General features: G+C 38.4%; 1 protein-coding gene across 1 annotated transcript in view; it reads left to right on the plus strand.

Moving 5' to 3' along the window:
• The window catches only part of Sycp2l (synaptonemal complex protein 2 like), a 111,048-nt gene that overhangs the window by 89,044 nt on the left and 9,956 nt on the right, over positions 1 to 12,048 (plus strand). The window contains exons 27-31 of the mRNA XM_047559289.1: positions 603 to 706; positions 1,953 to 2,041; positions 4,164 to 4,263; positions 4,364 to 4,422; positions 7,699 to 7,761. Of these exons, the coding sequence (XP_047415245.1) occupies positions 603 to 706; positions 1,953 to 2,041; positions 4,164 to 4,263; positions 4,364 to 4,422; positions 7,699 to 7,723 (377 nt within the window). The 3' untranslated portion in view covers positions 7,724 to 7,761. The remainder of the gene's footprint in view (positions 1 to 602; positions 707 to 1,952; positions 2,042 to 4,163; positions 4,264 to 4,363; positions 4,423 to 7,698; positions 7,762 to 12,048) is intronic.

Here is a 12,048-nt window from a genome sequence, read left to right on the forward strand (position 1 = left end):
TCCCTTCTGTAAGGGAGATTAGTGGAGTGGAGGGAGGAGAGAGGGAGGGAGGGAGCAGGATGGGAAAGGGAGGAACTGCAGGATGAAATCGACCACATCGTGTTATGTACATGTGTGCACACACCACAGTGAATTCCACCCTTATATCTCTAAAGTGCCAATTTAGAAAACATAAATAGAAGGAAGACCAGCAGAGTAGAGGAAAGGGGATAGGGGAAGGAAGGAGGGAAGGGGTAGTACTGGGGATTGAGATGGAGCAAATGATATTCCATGGATGTATGGTTATGTCAGTGTGAACCCCTCCGTTATGTGTAACTATAGGGTACTAATAAAAACATTAAAAGATAAAGTGTCAGAAAGATTTGGATGAAATGAGCTCATGCCAGAGAGTGCGGCTTGGTGGGAGGTAACTGCCATGACCCTAGTATGAGCTGGCCTTGTATAGTCCTGGCCAGAGTCGGCCCTGCTGCATTGTTACAGGCAGTGGGGCATCTGTGGTTCCTATTTGTGGTTCTCACACATCGTTCCATCCTCTGGGAAGCTGAAGGACCAAGCATGTCTACTCTGAGCATTTGTTCATTTTATGTGATATTTTTTATTAGGTATTTCTGCTCCATCTCTGGAATACGTGCCCGAGAATTTGAACGATTCTGCCATCATCACAGCCTTGGAAACCTTCACTGGAGAAATGAAAAGAAAATACGAGGTGACCTGCCACTAAAAATGAAAAGCTACCTCCTGAACCTGGAGGACGTTATGTAAAATAAATAAGCCAGACAAATACTGCATGATCTCAAATATGGAATTTAATGTTGAATTCAGAAGCACAGAGAGGAAGGGTGGTTACCAGGGGTCAGGGGGATGAAGGAAATGTTGGTCAAAGAAACAAAACTTTCGGTTATAAGATGGGTAAGTTCTGGAGACCTGACGTGCAGCATGGTGTGACATAGTTAATAATTCTACCTGAAATTTGTGAAGAGAGTAGATCTCCAGTGTTCTCATCATGTGCACACACAGGTAACAGTAAGGTGAGGGATTTGTTAATTAGGTTGGTCGTGATAATCATTTTACAATGCATACATCACCTGTTCCTCTTGAATGTAAATTTTGTCAGTTTTATCTCAACAAAGCTGAAAATAGGACAAAGGTAGAAAAACTAGCTTGTTATGAGTTTAACACATTTATATTATTCATCAATACTGTTGCTACCCTTCATATGTGAAGATGCTCCTGAGTCTTTGGGGAGGTGTATTTGTCTTAAAAGTCTTCATTGATTTTGTGAATTTGGTTTGTATTTATAAGATAGCTATTCCATGTCCATCTGCTCCAATAGGACTAAACATGGAAATCAGATTAATGGTTGGGTTCCACAGGTGGCTTTCTGAGACAAGTGAACTATTAGAAAGCAGTGACTTGGTCACCAGGATAGTCAGAGATGGAGCAAGAGGTGACCATGTGGAGGAGAGGACTCTCAGAGGTGAAGGTAGATGTGGTAACAGATCTTGAAGATGCTGTACGAACAACCTGTTTCACAGTCTTGTCTGCAAGATAAATATTGGAACTACTTCATTCCCATTTGCTTTTGATCCATAACTTATAAATCCCTAGGGACTTAGAAGCATATTAGCATACCCTAACCAACATTCATTTAACTAAGATGGAAGGTTTCCAAAATCTTACTTCTTGAAATATCAATGTAAGAAAATTTGTAATAGAAATATGCTGATAGTATTCAACATGTGTATCAATAGCATGAATATATGCTTTCTGATTTTCTTCGTGAGTATCAAGCTTGAGATAATTCCTGAAAGGTGTACAGAATGTTGTCTCATCACTGTTCCTTAGCAGTAACGTTTGCCATGCACGTTGTAATGTGCAGGTAGCATCTTTTTAATATGAAGTATACACTAAACTTACATAGTTATGTTTAACTCAAATTGTTTGTTGTTTAGCTCAGGTACACTGAGAGTCCTCTTTCAGAAAAGGCAAAGAAAGCACCGAATTGCCTAATAAAACTTTTAAACCTGATACACCTATGCAAGTAAGTATCGAATTTCAAACCAACTCATGGAAGTGTGATTATTCACAAACAATGCTTATCTCATGACTACTGGGCTGGGGTCAGAGGATTTGAAGCCTGAGCAGATGCAAGGTTTAATACATGGTTCAACCCTTCCAGGAGTCTGGTTTTCTGTCCATAAGATGAGCGGTTGAACTAAATGTCCTCCTAAGTCTCTCATGTTCTACCATGATATGATCCCAAAATATTGTTCTTATATTTTTTAAATCCACATGTAAAGACAGGATTAAGCATGGATATATATGTGAAAAATGCTAGATAAATGAAACGTTGTATGTACAATGGAATGTTATATAGCTTTAAAAATGAATTAAATTCTAACACATGCTGTGACACAGATGAACCTGGAAAAGATGCTAACAATCCAGGTACAAGTACAAGGTACTGTACTGTCCCCCTTGGAAGAGGTCACTGCAAGAGTATGAATGGAAATTCATAGAGATGGTGTGATGGAGGTTTCTGAAAGTTGAGAGAAGGGACAGCTACTATTTAATGGACACAGAGTTTCAGTTTGGGAGGATGGAAAAATTTTGCAAATGGACAGTGGTGGTGGTTGTAGGACATTGTGTAATGAATTTGAAGCCACTGAACTGTACAGGTAAAGATAGTAGTAAAAAGTAAAATTGATGCTATGCATATAATATCATGAGATATTATGATATTATATTATGTGTGCTACTATGATATGTGTGCTACTCAGACACACCTGCGCGCGCGCACACACACACACACACACACACACACACCCTTGTGATCCTAAGCAAGAAGCACCAAGACACCCAAGTTTTGGAAGGGCAGGAAGGGGGGAGTGAAGGGATGAATTTCTGTACCGATTAGAGTGAATTCAGAACAATCTCAATGGAAGTACTTCCTGAGGTAGGCTTTGGAAATATTTGCGTGGTAGAGGGGAGTTGAGTATAGAAATTGTACCAAATTAGAGAGAATGGGCAGTAAATGAGGGAGGGAAGAAAGGGAAGGAGAGTCTATTTGCAAAAGTGGAAAGTTTCTTAGGGTTGAAGACTTAAATAGGCATGTGTAATATTTTTTTTTTTCAAACTCTCGTATCATGCAATGTCATTTGCTTGTCCAAACAAGCACATGAAGGACTTTGGATTGTGGAGCTCCTGTTATGTTCAGGGGGCTCACGCTCAGCCACAGATTCATTGAACAGGTGCACATTGAGTGACTTTGGGCCCCAGGCTCCTTGATCAGTGCAGGAGAGCAGTGGGCATCAGCTTTGGCTTTCTAACTATAATAAATATCTCCAATAATCAACTTATAAGGAAAGGTTTGCCCTGGCTCACAGTTTGGGAGGTTTCAATTCTTGATCAGTTGGCTCTGTTGCTTTGGGCCTGTGTTGAGGCAGCACATCATGGCTGGGAGCATAAAGCAGAGCAAAACTGCTCACCTCGTGACCAGGAGAGAGGAAGGAGCTGGGGTCCCACAGTCCTCTTCAAGGGCACACCCCCAGTGACCTAGCTAGGCAGCACCTCTTAAACCTTCCACCACCTCCCAACAGCACTACTCTGGGGACCAAGTATAACTCAGGGGCCTGTGGGGGACATTCAACATCCAGACATTAGCAGGACGCATTAGGAACTCTTGTCTTCATGCAATGTTCACCCTCAGCAAAGAGAGTCAATAAGCAAAAAGATAAGGAAATAATATGGCAGGTAGATCAAAACGGCAACTGTTAGAAATTTTAGAACTAAAACAGAGGTGGAAAAATGGTGTGATGGGCCCATTTCTGACCACAGCTTTCAGGGCCAGTTTAAGGCCAGACAGAGGAAGGACAGCAAGTGGAAGGTAGAAGGAATGGAGAACCCTTGGTTCCTTCTTCCCTAGAGCCATCTGTCCTGTGCCCTCTAAGAATGATACTGAAACACCAGCTTCTGGGAGGCTGTTGAAAGGTTAAATGAGAGTGTGCGTGGTTAGGGTTTGGGGATCGGGGATGAGCAGGCATGGAGGGGAGGAAGAGAAGGGAGACTCCTCCATGTTCTTAATAAAGATCTGGTGAATGATTATGAAATAGCTTTTGTCACTCCAGAAACCCCACGAAATGTGTTGCTTTTGTGTTTCTCAGACTCAATAAGCTACAGCACTTCCACAATTCTGTTCTCCAAGAGTTGAACAATCTTGAGAAGGATATTCAGGCTCTAAAACACCTTGAGACAGATATTTTGGTAAGTTGTTCTTGTTTGGAACTTTCTCTGTGAGTGAAGATTATCTTTTCTCTGGAGGAAAAGGGTTAACTACTTATATACACCGTTTGTTCAATTTTAGGAATTTTGGGAGAAACAGTTTGATGATCTGAAGTCATTCTGTGATCTGCAAGTGCTGAGGTACTTTAAAAAATGTCTTGAGTACTTTGGTTGATGTATAAAGTAATGCTTTTGCTAAAGGATGTGTTGGCATTGGCAAAACTCATTTTAAGTATCTGAACAGCGGAACCTTTTTAGATGGGGACCTCCATGCCACCTCCCTGGGGATGGAGTGTGGCCAATGATATCAGTCAAGAAGTGATTATACATGTTGCACAATCACATCAGTCATGCAACCATAGATGTACATGAGGTCATCATGTCTGTTTCACTCTACTGTCGTTCCTTCCCCACACCCTTCCCCTCCCTTCACTCCCCTCTACCTAATATAAAGTAACTCTGTTCTTCCCTATCCCTCCCCCTTATTGTGAATTAGCTTCCTCATATAAGAGAAAACTTTGGCCTTTGATTTTTTTTGGGTTTGGCTTATTTCCCTTAGCATGATATTCTCTAACTCCATCCATTTACCAGCAAATGCCAGAATTTCATTCTTTAAAGCTGAGTAATATTGCAATTTGTATATACACACACACAAACACGATGGAATATTACTCAGCTTTAAAGTTTTTATGTATTATATATATGATATATATATATATAATCAATGTGAACGTGGATATATATATATCACATTTTCTTTATCTATTCATCAGTTGAAGGGCATCTAGGTTGGTTCCATAGTTTAACTATTATGAATTGAGCTGCTGTAAACATTGATGTGGCTATGTCACTACAATATGTTGATTTTAAGTCCTTTGGGTATAAACCAAGAAGTGGGATAGCTAGGTCAAATTGTGGTTCCATTCCAAGTTTTCTTAGGAATCTCCACACTGCTTTCCATAATGGTTGCACCAATTTGCAGTCCCACCAGCAATGTATTAGTGCACCTTTTACCCCACATCCTCACCAACATTTATTGTTGCTTGTATTCTTGATAATTGCCATCTGATTGGAGTGAGATGAAATCTTAGTTTTGATTTGCATTTCTCTAATTGCTAGAGATGTTGATCATCTCTTAGTTTTGATTTGCATTTCTCTAATTGCTAGAGATGTTGATCATCTCTTAGTTTTGATTTGCATTTCTCTAATTGCTAGAGATGTTGATCATCTTTTCTTATATTTGACAGATGTGATCCTGCAATATGTATAATCAGAAAAATGAGAAATTACACTCTATTTATGTATAAATGCATTCTACTGTTCTGTACGACTAATTAGAACAAATAGAATTAAAAATTTTTTTAAAGTGTAATCTTTGGAAAAAAATTGATCCAAATGGCTTAATTTTAAGCTGTATTTTAAAATTTGATTACATTGGATACATATTTAGGTTTCTGGGTAGTTGATTTACTGATTTTAGTTATGTACTTGATGTTCTTGATAGACCATAGTCTATATATTTTACATATATTCACATATACATTACACACGCACATACATACACTTTAAAAAAAATGTACTTATTGTGCTACATATTCCTCTTGCTCTACTTCATCAGTATATGTCCTGAGGTTGTAGTTCCATCCATTTGGAATATTATCTCATCTTCTGGAATCTATGGAGGAAGAATGGAAAGTGGTGTCTTTTACTCCTTTGCTTTTTCCCTGGGAAGAAATCTAGTATTCTCTTCCCACTCGAGTGATCAGAAGGAATCCCTACATAAATGTGTAATGGCTAAAACTTTCTCTGCCTGTTGAGAAGCAGCTTTGCTTTATTTATTTATTTATTTATTTATTTATGGGTGTGTGTGTGTTTGTGTGTAAATCTGTTAAATTGTTAGAGAAAGGATATAATTCTGACCACACTGTATATTTTAAAGCAAAGAAAAAAGTACTTTTAAAACTTGATATCCATCCTGCTACTAACTCCAGTTAACACAGTAATGATAACTGTAAAGACCATTTTCAAAATCCTGTCACATAGTCTATCTCATACAGCATTCTGCATGATCAGAGGTGACACCGTTTCAAGGCATCATCTCTGGGTGCCCATGATTGGTCGTGAGTTATTTTCAAACTTCTTTGAATCAGGACCTCTTGACATATTTAATATTTATTGAGGATTCCCAAAGAACTTTCACTTAGAAGAGAGTTATCTATGAATATTTCCAATGTTAAAAATTGAGACTCTTTGTACATATATTTACTTTAAATAACAGTAATAAACCTTTATGTTAATGTCGATTTTTATGAAAAATAACTACATTTTAAAAATAAGAAACATGAGAATAGTATTGTTTTATGTTTGCAAATCTTTTAATGTGTGACTTAATGTCTGACTTTAATGTTTTTTTTTAATGTCTCACTTAATCCAAGGCATCTGAATTCTCTTACTTGCTTTTGAGTTTAATCTGTTGACTCATCACTTCTAGGAAATTCCACTGTACACTTTTAAGAGCATAAGATTGAAAAAAATCTTAATGTTATTCCATTATCAAAATAATTTTGCCCTTATTGAAGCTTGGGTTCTTAAGGGTTCCCCAGACCATACTTTGAGAACTGCTGATATAGAGCAACACTGACTTAAGCATTAGAGATTATATCACCTTGTGTTCTGGAGAATTCATTTATTTTGACTCAACTCCACATTTTAGACAGCTGTCTCTTCAATTGACATTGTTGGGTATTAGTTACTATTTGCCTTCATCTCCCTTTGATACCAGGCCCCTGGGCAAATTTAAAATATCTCAAGGTAAACTATCGCTTCAAAATATGCTTTCTTGGGATTTTGCTTTTATTCTCTTCTCAAGACCTAAGAAAAATTCCCTTTGGATTGTAAGTTAGGGGATAATGTGATTTGATTTTTAATTTTAGCTGGAATCTAGTGCTCACCAGGCTGAGTGGCATGGGTGTACATCAGCCCTATGAAACTTTTGGAGGTTAATCTTGATCTGGATGTTTGTGTCTGGTGTCTGTCCTTCTGTCATGTTTTCATCTCAGTAATGACTCTACATATTTTTTAGGGAAATGCAGTGGACATCCCTGGGACTAGATAATTTCAGTCGCTAACCTAGAGCTACAAGGAGTTAGAGATTCAGTGTTCTGAACGGGGGTCATGAAGTCCTCCTTACACAGTTTGTAGACTGGTAGTGTAGACAGAGATAATGCATAAAATAGAATCACGTGAAAACTTTACTCCTTGTGTTGGTAACCTGGGTTGCCATGAACCCTGCTTCTTCATTAGCAAATAATTTAATGATTTGTGAAATAACTGTGACATATATGTATGCATAGATTATGTTCTTGTTTTAAAATTGCCTAATATGACTATAATAAGAGATGAATCAATTTCTTCCAGGCTTAATCCCATTCAGCTTTCATAAGGAAAATCAAAGGCCAGTTTTATTATTGCATCCCACAGGTAGGTACAAATACTTGCATTGTTCAGTAGATGTGAATTGGAGTGGGAGGAAGCAGGCACTAAAAACCACTCTGATGCTTTTGACATTGTGCAAAGGCTTACTGCTCGATGTACTGGGTGCCAAAACTATGGCATTGGGTTTTTAAAAACTGAAAAAGGTTTTTTGCCTAATCAAGTAGCAAGGAATTCCAGGGGACAGTAATACTTAAATCTGCTCCTCAATCAGTTGGCAGTGAGATGTACATGTTTGAAGGAAGAGTGGAGAAGTCACTTGTGGATTGGATGGTGGCAAAGGAATTCCAGGGTTCTTTACTTGTGGTTGAAAATGATCGTCCTGCATCTTTATAACGAGCATGCTTGTTTGGGGGATGAGTTCTGCAAGGGGGATTTTGACCTTGTTACATCAAAAGTCATTGACTGGTCAAGTTAGCTTTTGCGCATGTCCCTTCTTAAAGAGTTGCTTCCAAACTCTACTTGAGTGGAGTCTGGAGGCTTTTCCTGAAAGATAACTTAAGCACTTACATCTTTCCTCCTTGAAGTTGTTCTTGTCAGGTATTTTGGTCACAGTGATGAAAAGATGACTAACATGAAATCAGTTCCATTTTTTTTTATGAAACTTGAAACTACTGCTTCAGTCTCATTATTCATTATCGATCTGTTTATATTTTCTGTTTCTTCTTCTTGATTCAGTTTGGATAAGTTGTCTATTCAGATATTTATCCATCTCTTCTAGGTTTTCCAGGTTTCTGACATATAATTTTTCATAGTGACTTCTTGGGATCCTTTATATTTCTATGATATCAGTTGTAATACCTTTTCCTTTCTGATTTTGTATTTCTCTCGCGCTCTCTCTCCCTCTCTCCCTGTCTCCCTGTCTCCCTCCCTCCCTCCCTCCCTCCCTCCCTCTCTCCCTCTCTCTCTCTCTCTCTCTCTTGGTTAGTCTAGCTGAATGTTTGTTAATGTTTAACCTTTCAAAAAATCAACTTTCATTGATCTTTTTACTTTTTTGTCTTGACTTTGTTTATATACTTACTTATTTTGCAATGCTGGGGATTGAACTCAGGACCTCACACATGCCAAGCAAGCACTCTACCACTGTGCTATAACTCCAGCCCCTATTTATATCTTTATCATTTCTTTTCTTCTGATTAGAAGTTGGTTATTGCTTTTCCAGGTTCTCCAGGTGAGTGGTTAGATTGAGATTTTTCTATTTTTTGATGTATGCATTTGTTATTATAATTTCCCTCATAATACTGCTTTTGCTGTATCCCATAGGTTTTTTTTTTTTTTGTGTGTGTGTGTGTGTGTGTGTTTTGATATCAGAGATTGAGCCCAGGGGTTTACCACTGAGCTACTACCCCAGCCCTTATTTTATTTTATTGAGACAAGGTCTGAGGTGCTTAGAGCCTAAGTTGCCGAGACCAACTTTGAACTTGCAATCCTCCTGCCTCTGCCTCCTAAACTACTGAGATCACATGCATGTGCCACTGTGCCCAGCTGCTGGATCACACAGATTTTCATATGTTGTACTATCATGTCAATTTTTTCATTTCCCTTTTAATTTCTTCAATTATTCATTGGTCATTGTTTTGGTTGGGGTCTAGAATGTCACCCCAAAGGCTCATGTGCTGAAGGTTAATTCCCAAACCAGCCATAGTTCCTGTGGAGGGATGTGGGAGAGTGATTGGATCTGAGGGCTCTGACCTCATCAGATGGACTCCGGGGAGGCAGGACTGACTTGGAGGAAGTAGGCTCCATGGGGTCTTTCTTGTCCCCAGTCCCTTCCTGTTCTCTCTCTCTCTGCTTCCCAGCCACAAGGACAGGAGCAGCCTGTCTTAACCTATGTGCTTTCTTCGCCTTCTGCTACCTGTGCTACCTGGCCTCAGGCCCAAAGCAATGGAGCCACCAGCCATAGACTGACACCTCTGAAACCAAGAGCCAAAATAAATCATTCGATCTTCATATTGGTTTTTAATCAGGCATTTTGGTCCCAGTGATGGCAAGCGGACTATCACGGTCATTGAGGAGCATGTCATTCCATTTCTAAGCATTGACATACTTTGTTTTCTTCTTATTGCTTTGTAGTTTTATTGCATTGTGGCCTGAAAAATACATTTATGATTTCAACTTTAAAGCAATTTTCAAACCTTGATTTGATGCCTAACCTCTGATCTATTCTGGAGAATGAGAAGAATGTGTATTCTGCTGCTATTACATAAAATGTATTTGGTAAATGTCTGTTAGGTCAATTTGCTCTATAAGATGATCCAACTCAGGTGTTTGTTGACTTTCTGTCTGCATGATCTGTGTACTGAGGGAGGTAGAGTGTTGAAGTCCCCAGATATTGTCACTTTGGTGTCTGTGTCTGTCTGTCTCTGTCTGTCTGTCTCTCTCTCTCTCTCTCTCTCTCTTGATCTAATAATATTTTCTTTATATATTTGGGTAGTTCAGTGTTGGATGCATACGTATTTGCAATTGTTATATCTTCTTGCTGAATTGATCCTTTATCAACATACAATGACCCTATTTTTCTCTTTTTATAGTTTTTGATTTAAAGTTTGCTTTATCTGATATGAGTTAGCTGCTCCTGCTTGCCTTTGATTTCTCCTTGTGTGGTATATGTTGTTTTCAACCCTTTACTTTTGCTCGATGAAATCTTTACCAGTGAAGTGAATTTCTTCTAGGCAGCATATAGTTGGGTCTTGTATTGTTCATTGAGTTAGTCTATGTCTTTCGATTGGTGAATTTAATCCATTTACATTCAGGGTTATTATCAATTGATATGAACTTTCTCCATTTTGCTAATTGTTTTCTGCTTGTTTTTTATATTGTTTGTTTCTGCAGCTTATTTTTGAAATCTGTAGTTTTTATATCATGCTAATATTCTCTTTCATGTATATTCTTCTAGTGAGTCTTATACACATGTATTTTCTTGATGGTGGTTTGTATCATTTATGTTTCTAGTGTAGAATTTGAACTCTCTTAGGCATTTCTTGTAGGGCTGGTCTGGTAATAATGAATTCTCTCAGATCCCAATTATCTGGAAAATACATTATTTCTTCCCTTCTGAAGGATGGTTTTTCTGGGCATAGTACTCTTGGTTGGTGCTTTGTTCATTTATTTCTTTTTTTTTATTGTAAACAAATGGGATACATGTTGTTTCTCTGTACATGGAGTAAAGGCATACCATTTGTGTAATCATAAATTTACATAGGGTAATGTTGTTTGATTCATTCTGTTATTTTTCCCTTCCCCTCCCACCCCTCTTTTCCCTCTATACAGTCCTTCCTTCCTCCATTCTTGCCCCCCTCCTTAACCCTAACCCTAAACCTAACCCAAACCCTAACGCTAACCCCTCCCAGCCCCCATTATATGTCATCATCCGCTTATCAGCGAGATCATTCGTCCTTTGGTTTTTTGAGATTGGCTTATCTCACTTAGCATGATATTCTCCAATTTCATCCATTTCCCTGCAAATGCCATAATTTTATCATTCTTTATGGTGGAGTAATATTCCATTGTATATATATATGCCACAGTTTCTTTATCCATTCATCAATTGAAGGACATCTAGGTTGGTTCCACAATCTGGCTATGGTGAATTGAGCAGCTATGAACATTGATGTGGCTGTGTCTCTGTAGTATGCTGATTTTAAGTCCTTTGGGTATAGGCCAAGGAGTGGGATAGCTGGGTCAGATGGTGGTTCCATTCCAAGCTTTCTGAGGAATCTCCATACTGCTTTCCAGAGTGGCTGCACTAATTTGCAACCCCACCAGCAATGTATGAGTGTACCTTTTTCCCCACATCCTCTCCAACACCTATTGTTGCTTGCATTCTTGATAATCGCCATTCTAATTGGGGTGAGATGGAATCTTAGTGTAGTTTTGATTTGCATTTCTCTTATTACTAGAGATGTTGAACATTTTTTCATTTATCTGTTGATTGCTTGTAGATCTTCTTCTGTGAAGTGTCTGTTCATTTCCTTAGCCATTTGTTGATTGGATTATTTGTATTCTTGGTGTAGAGTTTTTTGAGTTCTTTATAGATTCTGGAAATTAGCGCTCTATCTGAAGTATGAGTGGCAAAGATTTTCTCCCACTCTGTAGGCTCTCTCTTCACATTACTAAAGACCTCTACAATGAGAACCACAGAACACTAAAGAAAGAAATTAAAGAAAACCTTAGAAGATGGAAAGATCTCCCATGTTCTTGGATAGGCAGAATTAATATTGTCAAAATGGCCATTCTACCAAAAGTGCTATATAGATTCAATGCAATTTCAATTAA

Source organism: Sciurus carolinensis, chromosome 7 (genome assembly GCF_902686445.1).
Source record: "Sciurus carolinensis chromosome 7, mSciCar1.2, whole genome shotgun sequence".
In the NCBI taxonomy this organism is placed as follows: Eukaryota; Metazoa; Chordata; class Mammalia; order Rodentia; family Sciuridae; genus Sciurus; species Sciurus carolinensis.